General features: G+C 51.8%; 1 protein-coding gene across 1 annotated transcript in view; it reads right to left on the bottom strand.

Annotated features, from left to right (window-relative positions):
* Positions 1 to 10355: 10355 nt before the first annotated feature.
* Positions 10356 to 18225, bottom strand: part of GRB2 (growth factor receptor bound protein 2) — a 70759-nt gene continuing 62889 nt past the window's right edge. The window contains exons 4-6 of the mRNA XM_032870631.1: positions 14391 to 14513; positions 11666 to 11834; positions 10356 to 10893 (exon numbers count right to left, since the gene is read on the bottom strand). Of these exons, the coding sequence (XP_032726522.1) occupies positions 10708 to 10893; positions 11666 to 11834; positions 14391 to 14513 (478 nt within the window). The 3' untranslated portion in view covers positions 10356 to 10707. The remainder of the gene's footprint in view (positions 10894 to 11665; positions 11835 to 14390; positions 14514 to 18225) is intronic.

The following is an 18225-nucleotide window of genomic DNA, read 5'->3' as shown; positions in this document are numbered from 1 at the left end:
CAGTCCCAGTGCAGGGAGATCTCAAAGCCGTGGAAGACCCTTCTCAGAGCTGCCCTAGTTGTGGAGCTTAAACTTGAGATTTAAACACAATTTTGTCCCTATGAGACCAACTGCCAAACCACTTCAAACAGTCCAGGAATTCAGTAGGAAAGTGAGATCAAAACCTATATCAAGAAATCGATACCTTCCCGTATACAAACACCCAGCAGTGAGACGGCATGACCGAAGAGGTCTGATTTCCAATGTCAACAAAAGAGATAAAATATCTGGGGATAAACATCACAGGAAACATGCAAATCCTCCCCGAGGAAAACTCTGAAGCATTCCCAAAGGACATGAAACTGAAAAGAATGTGCTGTGTTCTTGGAAAGGGAAACCGACCACCATAGAGATGTCAGTTCTTCCAAAGGTAGTTTATAAATTGAACAGGATCCAAATAAAAACATCCAAAGCCTTTTTTTCCTCCTAGAACTAGAAAATCTGAAGTTTACACTGAAAGCATGAAGAAACAGAAGAGCGAGGAGAACTCTCGAAGGGAGAAAGGTCGGGGAGGAGTGGCCCATCAGACACCCAAACCTTCTGGGAAACCTCGGAATGAGCATGGCGGGCGTACCCAGCACCATAATGGAAATTGGTTGTAAAATGCATCCTCTCAAATCTGACAGCTGACAAAGGACCTTTTTTTTTTTTTTTTTTTTTTTTTTTTTTGATGTATTTGCTTGCTTTGGAGAGAGCGAGCGCGAGCGCAGGGGGCGGGAGACAAAGAATGTCCAGTAGACGCCCAGCTGAGTGCAGAGCCCAACACGGGACTCGATCTCACGACCCTGAGATCATAACTTGAGCCAAAAATTAAGAGTTTGATGCTTAACCGACTGAGCCGCCCAGGTGCTGCGACAACAGCCCTTTTAGTGGATACTATCTGGACAACTGGGTAGCTTTCTGGTAAAGGACAGTGGGGTCTAGGGGTCTAACCTCACACCCATCACCAGGGTAGCCTTCAGTGGGTCCAAGGTTGAAACATAGAGGAGTGAAAATACGGATGAATTCTTTTGCCTTTAACAAGAACGGGAGCTGTGGGTGGGCCCGGGCGACGGGGAGCGTGCATGGATTGCCAGGTTTGGGAGCTGGCAACAAGGAGCCCACAGTATCCCGGGCAAGCCTCGTGGAGTTTGGGGAACCGGATTTCTTGAGGCTTAGGAAGGTAGCTTGTGTAAGGTCTGCTCCTGGTTGCTTCCAGAACGCAGGAGGCAACCTGTCCCAGGCGGCCTGGGGTCTGGGTCCTCACCATGGCTCTGTGGCTCTGGACTGCAGGTGAGAGCGGCCACCAGGGGGTTACTGAAGAGGGGCGCTGGGCTTGGGGGTGGCGGGAGGGTGGGTCAAGGAGGGGGCCTGCCTTCAGGAACAAAGAGCCTGGTGACACACCAGCCAGAGCAAAGGCAGGCATTTGGGTTTCGAGGCCGGGGCGGAGCAAGCAGAGCTCACCGGGAGCTGGTCAGAAAAGGCTTCTCAGGGGGTGTGGGGTGCGTGGAGGCAGCGAGTGGTCGGGCTGAGGGTAAGTAGATGGCAGAGAGGGAGAGAGCCCACGACCTCGGATCAGAGAGAGAAGTGGACGCTGGGTAAAGCCAGGGACTCTCAGAAGTGATGTAGGGGCCAAAGAATTGGAGAATTGGCCCAGAGAACCAGGCTCAGACGATAAAAGGCCTTGAATGCCAAGATCATAATTAGTATGGGTCCCAGAGCACCTAATAGTTTGAAAACACCTACGCAAAATCACCTTGGATCCTCAGGCCAATCTGATGACACTGGCTTTTTTTTTTTTTTTTAAGATTTTATTTATTTATTTGACAGACAGAGATCACAAGTAGGCAGAGAGGCAGGCAGAGAGATGGGGGAAGCAGGCTCCTGCTGAGCAGAGAGCCCGATGCGGGGCTCGATCCCTGGACCCTTGGATCATGACCTGAGCCGAAGGCAGAGGCTTTAACCCACTGAGCCCCCCAGGTGCCCCATTTTTTTTTTTTAAGATTTTATTTATTTATTTGAAAGAGAGGGAGACAGAGAGAGAACCTGAGCAGGGTGAGCGGTGGAGGGAGAGGGAGAAGCAGACTCCCTGCTGAGCAGGGAGCCTAACAAGGGCCTCGATCCCAGGACCCTGAAATCATGACCTGAGCCAAAGGCAGACACTTAACCAACTGAGCCACCCAGGTGTCCTACCTTTTTTTTTTTTTTTTTAAAGAGATGGGCAAAGGGATTGGAGTTTAAGGCCCTAGCCAAAGTCACATAGCCTGGATTAACGCCCTGGGCCTCTGAATCCTGTCTTGCCCTTTCCCCTACATCACACTATTCCTGAGGGTCAGGCATCTGCATCTGCCCTGCGTCCTGGAAGCTGGGGCAGGTTTCTCCGCAGAGGAGGGAAGAAGTGGCAGGGCAGTCACAGTTGGGTTGGGGTGGAGGCTGAGGGGCCGGCAGAGGATGGCCCCATGTCCTTGAGCCATCGCCCCCCCCTCCTCTTCCGCCCCTCCCCTGCTGCTTCCTCCTCTCCCCTCGTCCAGCCCTCAGGGCCTGACTTTCCTCGGGGCCCCACTGCATTCTGCCCTGTTCCCTCACCAAAAGTGGTGAGTGTGGGGTCCCAGCCAGGGCTGTGGCTTCGGGGCCACCTCCAAGCCTACAGCCCCTCATCCTGGGTCCCCTGCTCAGATTCATGTCCCTGAGTGGCAGGTGACAACGTCCTGCTGCCCCGAGGCCTCTGTCCGGGGACACTTCCAATACCACTTGTCCGACCCTTTTCCCCACCTCACCCCCGCTCCCTCTACTCCAGGACTCCCCAACCTACCAACCTCCACGGCAGCCTCCGGCCCCCACTACTCAAGCAAGGACCCTGAGGGTCACTGGCACCCCGCTGATGTGTAAGCTCCAACAGGTCTCTGCTCTTGTCTCATTTTTTGTTTTCCGAGAGAGTGTGAGCAGGCGGGGACAGGGCAGGGGGAGAGAGAATTGTAAGCCGGCTCTGAGCCTAGCGTGAAGCCTGGCCCAGAGCTCAATTAACCCACGGAGCCCCCCGGGCGCCCCGGGTTTCCTCTGTCATAAGGCAAGTGACCGGTTAAGCTTGAATGGCCGATCCACTTCGGACAGCTCTTGGGAATAGCACCCCGCCAGCCCCACGACCGGAGAGGGCGAGAGCCTGCTGCTTCCCAGCACTGAGGCTCCTTTGCTAGAATGATCCCGGTTGATTTCCACGACTGATTCCACTCACTTGTTTTTCTCCCTTCCTGAGTTTTAAATGCCCACTCCTTAAGACCCTCGGCCTCCACCCTTGATCCCAATTAAAGCAAAAGCCCAGGCCCCGGCCGCCTTCTCTTTCTCTCCCCGTGACCTCACCATCTGGCCCCAGGTGTGCTGTGGAATTTCCAGGTCCTGTAAGTGGCACATCTTTATTTTTTCAGTTTCCTGACGGTTATTGCTGAAGGGCGCCTTGTCACCACGGTAAGAACCACGAGGGCCTCTGCAGTCACAACACTGGTTATGGATGGGCTGAGACTCACACGCAACACCTTCCTTCCCTCCCCCGCCCCCAAGTCTTGCCAACCTACCCTCCTAAATACGGCTAAAATCACCCAGTTTCAATGAGTGAGAAGTGAGATGTATCCCAGTAAAGCTATCCTTAGAAAGCCCTCCGAGCCCCACCACCCTCCTGTTGTACCTGGCCTCTGCCCTGTGCCAGCTTCCTCCTCGGGCCCCGGTCTCCCTCCAATCCCACACTCAGCTCTTTCTGGAACTTGACTTGTCCAAGGCTTCCTCCCTGGGGTACATTCCTGTCCCTTCTCCACAGAGCGGTCATCCTGTCCAGCTTTTAGCTGGGTATGCCTGCCTGGTCTTCCCCGAGTTCCAGACAGGTGGGAGCCACTGCTGAATATCCCCCAAAGTCCTACACTGTCCTCAGTCATGGAACTCCTCCCACTGGGTCACTATCTGGCTGCCCTCCCCACAGGCGGGAGGTTGGGAATGGTGGGATATCACTGGCCTTGCTCATGAGCAAGCAGCGTCTCTGGGACACAGTATTGGTAAATCAGACCGTGAATACGACGGCCACTCGGGGGTGTTTCCTGCACTAAGTGTGAGGGGGGCAACGGTGCCCGAGCTCCGGCCCTGCCGAGCACAGGTCGGGGAGATGGGCAGAGAGACCGTCTACCCTCCATAAGGAACCCGGGAGGCAGCCAGAAGGGCTGTAAGGAAGAACAGTCCGGTAGGGAACAGAGAGCGCTGGGGCGGGGCGATCACCGATCATGTTTCCGGACGGCCTCGCCGGGCCGAGGACTCCTAGCTGAGCAGAGGCCTGAATGGGCCACATGACGAGCGCAGCAAACTCACCCCAGCGACGGATCAAGGACACCAGATGGAGGGTCAGAATAGTAGGAGGGAAATGGGCATGGCCCCTGGGCACCGGTGGAGTCCGCTGGAGGACGTTTGGATGCCGGTCAGCCCTCAAGCGTCTCCCTTGCTCGCTACTCCCCACGTGGCTCCTGGAAAGTCAGGCTCGGGCGACAGCTGTAGCTAAGAGGCCCTGACGTCGGCAGAGCAGCACGGCCAAGTACAGAGGGAGGAGGGAACGAGGGGGGTCACATGGGCCAGCCAAGCCTCGAAGTGGCGCGGGTCACATTCCAGGATGTCACACGGCCACATGGAACTGCAAGGAGGTTGGCACATAGTCCAGCTGACTGACTAGAAGGTGGGAGAAGCAGGCTGGGCTCTGCTGTCCTTCTTTACGCCCTTGAACTATCACGAGCTCATCTGCCTCATCCAGGCGATCCTGATTTGCTTGCTCTGGGCACCCGTGCGCGTCAGGTCTCCCTCCAGCTCATGCCTCGTGCTGTGCACCTGCAGGACCCACGGAACCCTTCGTGCCCGCAGTGACATGGCCATTGCTCGGTCGGTGCGGAAGCCCGGCAAGACCAGCTGGAATCCTTCCTCCGTGAGGGAGGCTCCGTGAGGAGGCTGCTCAGTTTCATTCATTCATTCAGGATATTATTTATCTGATAGAGAGAGAGAGGGAGGGAGCACAAGCAGGAGAAGCAGCAGGCAGAGGGAGAGGGGGAAGCAGGCTCCCCGATGAGCAGAGAGCCCGATGCAGGGCCCGATCCCAGGACCCTGAGATCATGACCTGAGCCGAACGCAGACGCTTAACTGACTGAGCCGCCCAGGCGCCCCTGTTCAGGTTCCTTTACACCAGCATCCAGACGCCATGCCGGACTGGTTTCCAGCCCACACCTCTCCCAAGCCTGAACCTCCTGCTGTGTGTGGGTGCAGCCTGCTGGTCCCAGCCCAGACAGCCTCCCCCAGGACCTGGCTCAAGTCCCGTCTGCCCCAACCTCCACAGCCCACAGCAACTTTGAAATTCTCTCCCGCACCGGCTCGCAGGCCCACAGCGGGAGTCGCTTTGGAGGCAGCAGCGGTGTCATGGCGCAGAAGCCTCAAGTAGGGTTATTTCCAGTTTCAGGCCGACTGAGAGCAGTGGTGGAAATGGGAAAGGAAATGTGCTCCCCTCAGCCTCTAGCTGGAGGGGCGGGTGCGTGCCAGTGGCTCAAGGCAGAAGAGAACACCCCGCGCCCCAGGAACCCAGCCGACCGTGGAAATGGCTCCCAGGCGTGGTCAACAGGCCTGAAAGGGAGGACACAGCAGGAGGGGCACCTGGTGCCCTTTGATTCCCCAGCAGAGGACAGACCAGGGGAGGAGCGAGAGCATGGGCCAGGCCTGCGCCCTTCATGCCCCAGGGCACTTGCACACGCCCAGAGCAGACACGCTGGTGGTCCTGTGGGAGGCCAATCGGACTCAGGATGGCTGCAGTGACAGCTTTCTAAACCGAAGTTCTGGGTACGTCTGACGAGGGGATGCAGTCTTTAAAAGTAAGACTGTCCTTGGAGACCGGAGACCAGTGTTACTTATGGGATGGGCCAGAATCAAGTCTTGAAAGGCTGTCTTAGTAATATCTTTTTTTTAAGTTTTTAATTCCAGTTAACATACAGATTACATTAGTTTCAAGCAGTATCTTTCTGATGGGAGATAGGATGCCTTAAACAAGCGACCTTAGGGTGTCTGGGTGGCTCAGTCCGCTGGGCATCCAACTCTTGATTTGAGCTCGGGTTATGCTCCTGGGGTTGTGGGACTGAGCCTTGCCTTGGGATCCGAGCCCCGTGCTTGGCTCAGTGCTCAGTGCGGAGTCTACTTGGGATTTTCTCTTTCTCTCTCCCTCTGCTCCTCCCCATCCCCACTCATGCTCTCTAAGTTAAAAAAGAAAAACAATCTTAAAAAAAAAAAAAAAAACTAACCGTGTCAATAGTAATAGGAAATAGTATTGTGCAGTGACAGAAAAAGATCACCTGAAGAACTACAATGTAGCAAAAAGTAAACTATGGCAGAATCTGACCACAGACAGGGGAGCATTTTGTTCCAATCAGTAATCTCATCTAATAAAATCCTCACATGTCTGGGGACACCTGGCTGGCATAGTTGGGAAAACACACGACTCTTGATCTTGGGGTTGTGAGTTGAAACCCCCACTGGGTGTAGAGATTACTTAAAAATAAAATCTTGGGGCACCTGGGTGGCTTAGTGGGTTAATGCCTCTTCCTGCGGCTCAGGTCATGATCCCAGGGTCCTGGGATCGAGCCCCGCATCGGGCTTTCTGCTCAGCAGGGAGCCTGCTTCCCTTCCTCCCATCTCTGCCTAATTGTGATCTCTGTCAAATAAATAAATAAATAAATCTTAAAAAAAAAATCTTTAGGGTGCCTGGGTGGCTTGGGTCCTGGGATCAAGTCCTGCATGGGGCTCCCAGCTCCACAGGGAGTCTACTTCTCCCTCTGACCTTCTCCTCTCTCATGCTCTCTCTGTCTCTCTTTCAAATAAATAAATAAAGTTTTTTTTTTTTTAAAGTAAAGCCATTTCTATTAAAAAAATGATAAAATAAAATCTTCAGCGGTGGAGAACCTGGGTGGCTCAGTTGGTTCAGTGCCCGACTCTTGATTTCAGCTCAGGTCATGATCTCAGGTGGTGGGACTGAGCCCCATAGTGGCCTCTGCTCTGTGCTGGGCATGGAGCCTGCTTAAGATTCTCTGTCCCTCAGCCCCCAATCATCCTCCACACACATGCTCCCACTCTTGCTGAAGAAAAAAAAAAAATCCCAAGTCTCATTATTAAAAAAAAAAACACAAGAAAAAACCCCACACCCCAGGACATGAGTTTTAAATGTTTTAAAAGTAGTGTTTCGAAGGCTCTGAGTACCAAGTGGGTTAGTCAACAGCATATCCGAGCTGTTGGCACACAGAATTTTTCTTCCTTCCTTAACAGCGACGAATAGACCAAGATATAATGGTGGTTCAGGATTCTGATGTCAGCCATCTTGGTAATAAGCACAGGGCTCCCTTGCCACAGGGTTCTGGCTGGAGGGAGGGGCCTATGGCCCCCGGGACTAAGCTTAAGAACCCCCCAATGAACACACACTCTAAGAACATACACAGTATCCCCTTGTGCTTTAATATAAAATAGAGCTCAGACCTGGAGAATTTGCATTTCATGGAAGTTGAGTGTCTTAGGAATGAAAGTGTTCCCAGGGTGCCCAGATACAGTCCCACTCTCATTTTTCCCAGTTATCCAGGCACTTTGGTAAAGCAGAGTTCAGCCTGAAGATCCCCTATGGTCAGCAGGTCAAGGCCACTTGTGCCCCTTGCCTTAACCTCTTTCCAACATCAACCGTTTGGGTGGGCCGCAACCACCATGCCAGAGGACCGGAAGGCGGGGTCTGGGGCTGCAGACTGCCATGAAGGCCTGGGTAGGATTGGTCACTACGGTCCCCTCTATAGTCGCGCTTGAAGATGAATCTGTTACAAACTCCCAGGTCCGTGAGCAGGTGCACTTGGGCTCCAACTGCCGCAGGTCACTGAGGTGAGCACAGGAAGAGGGAGCCTCGAGGCCACTTGCCCACCTGTACCTCTGTCAGCAGCCGCAGATGAGCTTTCCACGGTGGAGTCCTCCCCGAGGTGCTCCCACCCAGATGCCTTCCCAGGAATTATAGCTCCATGGCGGAAGGAGATAGAATCAGCAAGAAGCCTGTGACCGAACCGTGCAAAAGCATCGACCTTCCAATTAATCCGATGCTACTCTGAGGCCAGGAGTCAGAGAGTGCACAGTCTCACCGAGGCGGTCACGGCCTGAAGTTCTCACCTCAGTGGCCCTGCGTTGGAAGCATCTGCACAGCGTAGCTCACAGGTGGTCTGTGAGACCGGCAGTGTCCAGCAGGACGGTGTCAGGTCAAGTTCCTTCTCGCCAAGGTCATCGCAGAAAAGCGAAGTGACAACTACCACCCAAGTAGGGGCCCGCCGATGAGGTAGCACGATGCACTCTATTTACCAACGGGACCAACAATGTAAGTGGAAATTCCTTGGGTTTAGTTTCTGTCCATGCTCTCCCTAAACACCACTGTCTGGTCTACACCAGCCGGCGCGTTGTGGTTAGGCCTGGCCTCAGCCACCATCTCCCAGCTCCCAAGGGCGCTGGCTGGGCGTCCACACTGTGAACAAGCCCCAGGGATTCCGATGAGCCGCTGAGTGTTGGCCGCGCAACTCTCCGGGCCCAGCAAGATCCACGCGCACCCCCGGGGAGCTGGGCGAGTGGGAAAATAGGACACGGGAGTCCTGCCTGACACTTGACATGGCTTTTAGGTTTTTATTTTAAGTAAGGCGGAAGAGGGGGGTGGAAAAAAGAGAAAAGATACAGAGTGAAGAATTCACTGGATGTTTATTATTCACAGTTAATCACTACCTACCAAATGCTATCCACGGAGTTAAAGGATTAAGTACATAGGTCTTTTTATTTATTAAACACTGATTTTTTTTAAATATATACACACACATCTTCGTTCAGCAAGGCTTCATGATATACACCAATTCCAAAATAAAACAATCAAATGGTCCAGGTGTAGAATGCCAGAGATTCCTTTTATCATCACCGAGGAAAGAAGCTACCAGAAAGGGAGCGAGAGGGGGGGGTGCGCTGTCCTGAAGAGCAGCTGCCTCCGGGGCCTGAGCACTCTGGGCTGAGTCCGGCTCCATAAGCAGAGTCCAGGGGAGACTCCAATCGACCACTTCAGAACCCAAAGGCCGTCACCAGCTCCCGGGGAGCCCCGTTTTTGTTGCCGGCAGGGGATCGGGAGGAGAAAGTTCACAGGCACATCACTACGAGGGACAAGCAGCTGACAAGGCGGAAGAGGGAGCTCTGCGATGGCCTTGGCCTTCCTACATTTCCCACTCGTCCTTCCCCAACCGTCCCTGCTTCACGAGACACTTCCTTGGGGGAGAAGGGGCAGCAGCTACAGACACAGCCCACTGCGGACGGAGCCTCGAAAACCCGGCTGCTGTCCGCACGCTGCCCTCGTGCTCACCGGGCAGGCCAGGCAGGGGACACAGAAGATGAAAGCCATGAACGGATACCTCGGATTTTCAGAGCAAGAAAAATGCAAGCTCCCAGGCTCCACCCCAGTGTGGGAACACAGTATATAACCCGATCCGGTCACAGAGCAACAGCTGAAGTCCCTTAGGCTTTCCTGTGTTTGAAACTTGCTGGCTCCAGGGTGTTTTCTCTGTGGGGCGCTGGAGCGGAGGAGGGGCAGGCACCAGCCGGGTTCGCAAGGTCAAGGGCTCTCATAGCCCCCTGCAGCCAGATCCAGTCCGAGGTGGGAAGAGCTGGACAGAGCTGGACCATCTCCTCCTTCCCCAGCAGCGGCCGGCTCCGCACCCCTGGGACAGCCACTGCGGACGCCAGAGGGCTGACAAACATTAAAGCTGAACCTTAAAGACTCATGGCTAAGAGGCAGACCGCCCGCACCCCCTGCCCGCACTTGTCTCCTCCACCTGCTCTCCCCTCCCCCGGGGGAGGACTATTTACACAGAGGAGGAGACAAATGGGCTGAAAAAGCTCCAGACTGTCTTTAACTTATTTTAAAACAAATAAAAAAACACCACTCATAAGCAACTCTTGAAATAAGGAAAAAGGCACTAGGAAAAAACCAACATGCTCAGTAATGCCACGTGGAAGGGAAACAATGTAGAAAAGAGACAAAGGTTTTTAGTTTGACTTTGTTCAGGAAGCCATGAGGGGTTAACAGTCCTTCCTTTTGCCCCTGCTCCATTTCCAACTTTGTCGCAAGAACCTGGCGGCCGGGGGCTGCCCTCCCTCCCCGTCTGGCAGAAACCGCCCAGCAAGCGCCGCCCGCCCTCTCCTGTGTGCGCACGAGGAACCCAGCCACGGCTGTCCTTCCTTCAGTAACTCGACTACAACAGACATTTTGCATAGAGAAAATACCAGCCTGCTTGGTTTCTTTTCTTTTATTATTGGCATCAGCTAGGACTATATGTGGCATCAGACGTCATGCACTGATGGACAGAAGAAGAAAAGGATGAAAAAGAGGACAAAGGAGAAACAGGAGCAGCGGTGAAAATTTGTAATAAAAACTCTTTTCTTAATTTATAGGTAAGTTTTGGCATTTTTATATCCAACGCCCCCTCCCACCCCTCCCAAAGTTCCAACCAAAGTGAGGAGGTCACCAGGTGACCCGGACAGGTGTTCTGAGCTCCCTCACAGGCTGCTGTTAAGGCAGCTCGTGGGTTTCATTATTTTGTGTTTTAAATTTTTCACTTTCTTTAAATAATCTCTTCTTGATTCTTAGACGTTCCGGTTCACAGGGGTGACGTAATTGCGGGGGAACATGCCGGTCTGCCCGTGGCAGGCCCCCTTCCACCAGTTGGGGTCTGAGTTATCCATGACGTGGATAAAGTCTCCCCGACGGAATCCCAGCTCTCCATCCTCCTGGGGATCAAAGTCAAAGAGGGCCTGGACGTACGTTGGTTGCTGCAGAAGAGGGGCGGGGAGAGAACACCTGCTCGGTCTCTGCTCACAGCCAGCCCCCTGCTTGGGGGGGACTGGTCACGAGAGCGCGACCTCCGTGTGCCGAGGACTCCTCCATGTTTCCCGCGACAACCTCCCATCTCCGACACCCCCCACCCGCTCTGTGTATCCTTCCAGGTTCTCGGTCTACCCTACGTGGGAGCAGGCTAGGTTCACCACGGCTCCCGACAGGCCAGAACGTGCTAGGGCTCGTCCCGCCACGGCGTGGAAGCGAGCGCCGTCCGTCAGGGAGGAACTTGGGAAACAGCAGTCAGGCTCTGGTTTACAACCCCAGGCTTGGAAAAGGCTTCAGTTCCCATCGGTTTATTGCTTATGAAGTCCTTAAGGTTTTATGGAGTCGAAAGGTCAAGAGCTTGACTCTACTCAGGCGGGGCTCCCCCTAACACAGCGCTGGGGCTGCAGGCACAGGAAGACGGGAACCTCACAATCGAGGCTTGCCTCCGCCCTTGCTTCCGGGGATACGACAGCGGAGGGCATTAAAGACCGTTTTCCCACAGAGACATAGGTGGTACCTGGCAACGCACCGCCTCGGAAGAGCAGCCTCTGGGAAAGGCAAAACCATTTTGTTTCGAACTACACATCAGTAACACAAACTACAGGCAATACTTTGAATAGTGAGCACAGAAGCCCCAGGACTCCTTTGAGAAGGCGCCTGCCTGCCCGAGGAGCTACTCTTAATTGCCGGAGATGATCCCGATCTCTCGAGGAGGCTCACCTGTGGCACCTGTTCTATGTCCCGGAGGAATATCTGCTGGTTCCTGGAGACGGATGTCGATCTGTGATAATCTACCAGCTCGTTCAGAGAATTGAATTTCACCACCCAGAGGAAATACTTTCCCGCTCCATCTCGGAGCACCTTGAAGTGCTGCACATCATTTCCAAACCTGGGGAGGGCAGAGAACACACACGAGGGCAGGTCAGAGGGCTCAGTCCCGGCTACCAGGGGGCCGCGCGCCCATCAGATCAAGGAGGCGTCTTGTGAGAACTCGGATTCCAGCAACACTTCTCACGGCCCAAGGGGCCCTGGACTGTAGCACAACACAGCTCCCTGGCTGCAGTTAGGACGCTGAGTGCCCCCGAGAGCCCTCTGGGGGACTGATGATTACCAGTGACAATAGTGAGACTCCTTGCCAGAGAGGGAAACCCTGTCCATCAGGTCAATTCTGAAGATGTCTGTAAAATAAAGAATGTCCTAACCTATGCCATGTCTCCACGTGCCCTGCACTGTACCAAGCCAAACAGAGTCTTATTCAAGGAAGAGTGTGACTTCATTAACTTTTCAAGCAAAAAACAAACCCAACAAACACCCATTAAAACCTTAGGTGATATTTAAAATCTACAAGAGGTGGGATAGGAGGGAGAGCTAGGAGGGACTGGACACACTTTCAACAGCTCTCCTGCAACTGGAGTACAGATCATGTTTTCCGTTTAGGGATTTTAGTTCTACTCATGGGCGAAAGGTCTCAGAATGGAACGTCGTGGGCCAATAAATACAAGAGGCTGAGGCACCCGGTGTCCCGAGGTTTCTCGATCACCGGATAACACGCCTTTCCTCACACCGGCCTGCAGAAGTGGGATTGCAACTAGGAGCGGATCACCCCCGACAAGCCAGGCGAGGCTCTGCCTGTCCTGCTTGCTGCTGGGTCCTTGGCACGGACGCCAGTACCCAGGCCTCCAACAGCGCTCTACGAAGACATGTAAATGAAGGACACGCGGTCTCCTCTCCTTCAGTCGTCAGTGGGGAAAGAAATGAAAAACTTCTTAAAAACCACCCAGTAGGTGGCAGCACTGGGCTTCAAGTAGGAGATCCCAAGTGTTAGAACCAGAGCTGCTTTTTTCACTCGAATCCAAGCCTGCGGTGAGGAAGGCAGACACATCCACGCCCCGCTTCTGGCCCCACAAAAGCCCACTCCCACGGCAGCCATGCAGACGGTTTCCACAAGGTGCACAGGGTCCCAGACAATGACCTGTTACCTGCCATGGTGTTTTTCATCACTGACTCCCACCCTGAGACTAGAGAAACCTTTTAGAGACTGGATTCTGGAAACTCCTTTGAGAAAGTCTTTGTGTTGTTAAAGGTGGTAATGATATCTGTTTCAAATTTTATTTCTAAAACAATAAACGCATGGATTTTAAGTTTTTATTTGATAAAATGGAATAATGGTCTGGGAGCTCGCCAGCAGCTACCACATGAGCACGCGCAGCGACTGGTGTAATCAAGGCCTCCCCTGCACTCTGCCCGCTACCCCGGTGGGGCCATCAGTCAATTCACTTGCGAGTAACTGCTTGCACTCCTCGTTCTGGACTGTTTTCGACTCGGGTCAGTGTGAAATGTAAGGAAAACAGAGGACAGATCCGGTTTAATATTTTCATGCTGGGACTAAAAACTAACTTCTGTGTGGTGGTGTGCATATGGCCTAAAACCACCTCCCATACTTTCACTGAGAAAAAGAATATACAAATTAAGTTTAAATCTACATTTCAAAAAACCTATACTGGTCCTAAGAAGAAACAAGATTAATTTTGAAAACGGAAAAATCTTTACATTGTTTGCAAATGGCAAATAAACTATTTTATGGTCTTCATGTAAAAATAATCAATGTGATCTATAACAGTGATCTGAGTCTCCCCTCCCCCGCCTTCAAGTTTTTAAATTCTAGTCCATTAATATATAGTAGAATATTAGTTTCAGGAGTAGAATTTAGTGATTCATCACTTACATATAATACCCAGTGATCTGGGGTTCCTGTGGTAATATATTAACTAGAAAGGGCAGAGTCAAAACACATATGGAAATGACAATTTGATTAAAAATCCTTATTTCGCAGATGAGAAGTGATGTGCTTGAAATCCTCAAAATTCCAATTTAGGTTCTCCACAATTCCTGGGGTGGTAAACTCCCTGCCTTCCTCATTCCCTGCTTACCAGCTCCTCTGCACATTTTACCACTGGGGAAAGCAAAACACTCCCCCACCCTTGTGGTAACCTTTTAAAGTTAAATTGAGAGGCCCAGGACGGTGGTGGAGGATTTAAGCTAGACATCTGGTAAAGGTCCCCAAAACCAGCTAAAAGGGTGACCAGTCATACCGACAGAATGGGCGGCGGGGATCCCCTAGAGGCCAATCGAGGAAAGAGGCATGTGCAAGCAGAGGGAACAGTGGAGGGGTGGGGGAACAGGGAAAATGCGACCAACTGAAGACTGTTTCCACACAGGAACCGACGCTCCGTATTGGAAGAACTAATGTTTAAGAGGAGCCAGAAATTACTATTTTACAATGCACTTTTTTTTCAGAAATTACTATTTTAATGTAAAATATTCTGCTTTGGTAAACCACTATTAGGCTAAACCACTATCGGTTGGCAACCTTCGGTGTGTGTAGCCAGACACAATTCCGATCAGCAGGGAGAGGCCTCCGGGGACCAGAGCGGGAAGTACTTACTTGACAGAGAGGGAGAAGTCCCCGGGGGCACTCTCACTCTCTCGGATGAGAAAGGCCCCGTCATGCCGCTGTTTGCTAAGCATTTCTTCTGCCTTGGCTCTGGGGATTTTGCCAAAAAACCACCTAAGGAAGGAAGACAAGCCAGTCAACATCTGCTTCCCCACAAAGAGACGGGATATCCAGCCTCCAAAATGTGAGTAACAGAACACTTCTTGCCAAAGGAAGGGGCCTCCTTTTTCACCCTCCAGTGTCAACATGTCCCACAAACCACTCAGTCGGCTTCTCTCTCGAGACACGGACCATCTCCCTTCAAACGCCTTTACCCTACCCTATTCTCCAGAAAGTGACTCATGAGGCATGACTGTGGGCCACTCTTCTTAAAGAGGAAGACATTTAAAGCTGGGCCTTCTGGGCCCGAGCCCACCAGGCTCCCTACTGACTCAGGGCACCGGGGAAAGCCCAGGTCTATCAGTATGAAGCACTGGAAGAACCGTGTAAGAGACAGGCCTCTTCTCGCAGCCTTTTGACAAGGTCGAAGCTTTGCTACAGTGGGATTAAAGTAAACAGAGGCAGGAAACTGGAAGGCCCCGAAACTGGAGACGGGGCTACTTCTCGTAACAGCCCAAGGTGAAGAGGTTCAGGCCTTGAGAGAGAAGCATCTGCTGTCACAAAGGCAGATTTTGTGACATCCCTCTCGAGACCTCTCTCTGCCATCACTGCTGGGAGCTTCCGGGCACCAGCAGCAACGTCACAGCGTATCCTACACAGAGGCAGCTCGTTGCAAGACTCGGTTTTTTCACTGAAACAGGTTATGGGTTCTTCTGCTCCCAGTGCGAATTCACCTTGGCCACAGGAAAAAGTGGGTGAATTCATGCAAAACTATGGGGCAACTGGCCCATGGAGGAAGAAGGGGAGGAGGTGGGGGGGAGGAGCAGGAAGGGTGAGAAAAGCTTAAAGTCACAGCCGCTATTTCACATGAAAACCATTACTAATTAGGATGGGGGAACTGCAAAAACTGTTCTCTCTTCAAATCTGTCTCTAAGCGCTGTTATTTTAAAAAGCAGTGATATTACTTATAGCTAATAAAGACCTATCTGGGGCGCCTGGGTGGCTCAGTCAGTTAAGTGTCCGACTCTTGGTTTTGGCTCAGGTCGTGATCATGAGCTCATGAGATTGAGCCCCAAGGCCGTGCATCTGGCTCTGTGCTCAGCAGGGAGTCTGCTCCCTGACCCCTGCACATTCTCTTTCTGAATCAACCAATAAATCTTTTTAAAGATTTTATTTATTTATTCGACACAGAGAGAGGGAACACAAGCGGAGGGAGGGGAAAAGGAGAAGCAGGCTCTCCACTGAGCAGGGAGCCCAATGCGGGCCTCGATCCCAAGACCCTGGGATCATGACCTTAGCCAAAGGCAGATGCTTACCGACTGAGCTACCCAGGCGCCCCTCAATCAATAAATCTTAAAAAAAAAAAAAAACACAAAAACCTCAAACAGAAAGAGGTGAGCTGCTAGTTAGGTCTGACCAGAAGCTGCCATTAATTGGATTAATCTGTAAATGTTCTTAAATCGACCTTCTTGTGTCTTTCTCACTTTGAGTATTACAATGCCACCAGGCTGCTGAGGAGCTGCTAGGATCTAGCTTCTAGAAATAACCCAAAGACAAGCCCCCCAGTGCCTGGAAGTCAGGCCACACAAGAGAAATTACACATTGATACAACAGAATCATCTCCAACTAGGAAAGGCCGGCTGGCGATACTAAGACCACTGAGAGATTTTCTATAGTAATCTCTAGAGCCTTCAAGTTTGTGATGTGCCCGCGGGCAATAAGCATGGCCTGGGGAGGGGGTAAAGTCACTCAGCAGCCATTCTCTTCTCTCTTCCTCCCAAGCCCCCAAGATCTGCCCACCAAGCAGGTATTTTCCTTTCTTTCCCCCTGTTTTAAAATAATGAATATGAATTTTAAAAACTGCCTAGATGTTCCTGAAGTGAAAAAAGACTTCCCCCACAGCTCTCCAGAGGCAGCAAGTGCCGGCAGCTCTGCGCGGACCTTGGCCCCGGCGTCTGATGCGTATGCGGACATGGCTGCAGGGCTTTCCAGCCCCCAGCTGAAGATGAAGTCGGTTTTATTCTCAGTGAAAAAAGATAAACTTCAGTGAAATAGAAACTCTCAACTGGAACTTTCCATGACAAGCCCCCAGACTGAAAAATAGAAAATCAGCTGTAGACCATTTTATTAAAGCCTTCTTTTGTATCTGTCTCCATTTTTTACTAAACTCTGTCCCTCTTTCTCTTGAGGACGTCCCATAACATAAAGGGTATCCGCACTGCATGAAGAAGAGCGGTCCCTCTCCGTTTAGACATTTCAACAGTGATGAGTGTTAACTACGTGGCTATGGTCAAAATTTTAAAAATCTTTAAAAGATGGGTTTGTACTACAACACAAATAGCAAAGGAGAAAGCTAACCGGAGGAGGTGGCTCATTTTCCAATTTAATTCTTCACGACATTCCACAGGCTTCCATCCATATGCACCCACTGTGAGAAGCTCAGATCTGGACCCACCCCCAATGCGCACGACAGTGTGTTCCAACACCAGCCGGTAACCGCTTCCTCATCTGCGTTTAACTTGTTACCTCGAAAGCTATATTAGGTCCTACTTCACTGGAGACTTCCCTCTTCCTAGCAAAAACTGAAGGTGGGGGGAGGGGGGGGAGAAGAAGGAGAGAGGAAAGAGGGGCTTGGTGCTCAGTGCTCTCCTGCTGCTACGGGAGGGACATGGACCCTGTACTTCTGGAAGTCTAGTCACAGAGCAGTCCCAGAACACAATGTGTGCCCCAAGGCCAACCACTCCACAGGCCCATGGCCACGGTCCCTTCAGCAATACGGTTTCCTGTTTCAGAGCGTTGCCTGGGGTGGGGGGGCACTCCCTGCCCTTCAGCTAGACTCTGCAAAAAACACCAGCACGGAAGCTCCCCTGGAGGCTTTCCCATCAACTCTTCTTCCAGAGTTCTTTAGAGAGGACCTTTACAGAGGGTGAGGCAGGGCAAGAGTCTTCCTCGAGGGCTAACCCAGCAATCAGGCAACTGGGACAGTAACCTGTGCTTTCCCAGGAAGGAGGCCTTTCCTGTGTTTTCTCAACAGTCGGATTCAAATGGCCTATGTCATTTCAAACAATCCGAAGGAAAACAAGGACACAGAGCCATAGGCATTTTATTTAATATAAACATTACAGAGTATGATATTTTGCTGAATTCCCTTTCAGCCTGGAAATACGAAAATGAAAAGGAACTGAGGTTGATTTCCATGATTACTGGATCGAGTGTAGAAGCCAGCAACACTATGAACCCTCGGCCCAAATATGTCCAGTTTCTGTATGGCCCACAATCTAAGACTTTTACAAAATTTTTCTTAGAAGATTTTATTTGAGAGAGAGAGAGAGAGAACATCAGAGGGGAGAGGGTCAGAGGGAAAAGCGGACTCTCTCCTGAGCAGGGAGCCCGATGTGGGGCTCGATCCCAGGACCCCAGGATCATGACCTGAGCTGAAGGCAGAGGTTTAACCCACTGAGCCACCCCGGTGCCCCACTTTTACAAAATTTCAAAGGGTTAATTAATTTTTTTTTTTTACGGTAGGTAGATTATTTATTTAAGAGAGTGAGCGAGTGAGAGAGAAGAAGAGAGGGAGAGAGAGAGAAGCAGATTCCCTGTGGAGCAGGGAGCCCGATGTGGGGCTTGGGCAGGGCTCCAGGATCATGACCTAAACCGAAGGCAGCTGCTTAACCCACTGAGCCACCCTTAAAGGGTTATTTTTAAAAATTCAAGAATACGTGAAATG

This window comes from Lontra canadensis, unplaced genomic scaffold (assembly GCF_010015895.1).
Source record: "Lontra canadensis isolate GAN:19392208 unplaced genomic scaffold, GSC_riverotter_1.0 scaffold41, whole genome shotgun sequence".
In the NCBI taxonomy this organism is placed as follows: Eukaryota; Metazoa; Chordata; class Mammalia; order Carnivora; family Mustelidae; genus Lontra; species Lontra canadensis.
The sequence above is the reverse complement of the archived record's forward strand: the minus strand, read 5'-3'. Positions and strand labels throughout refer to the sequence as shown.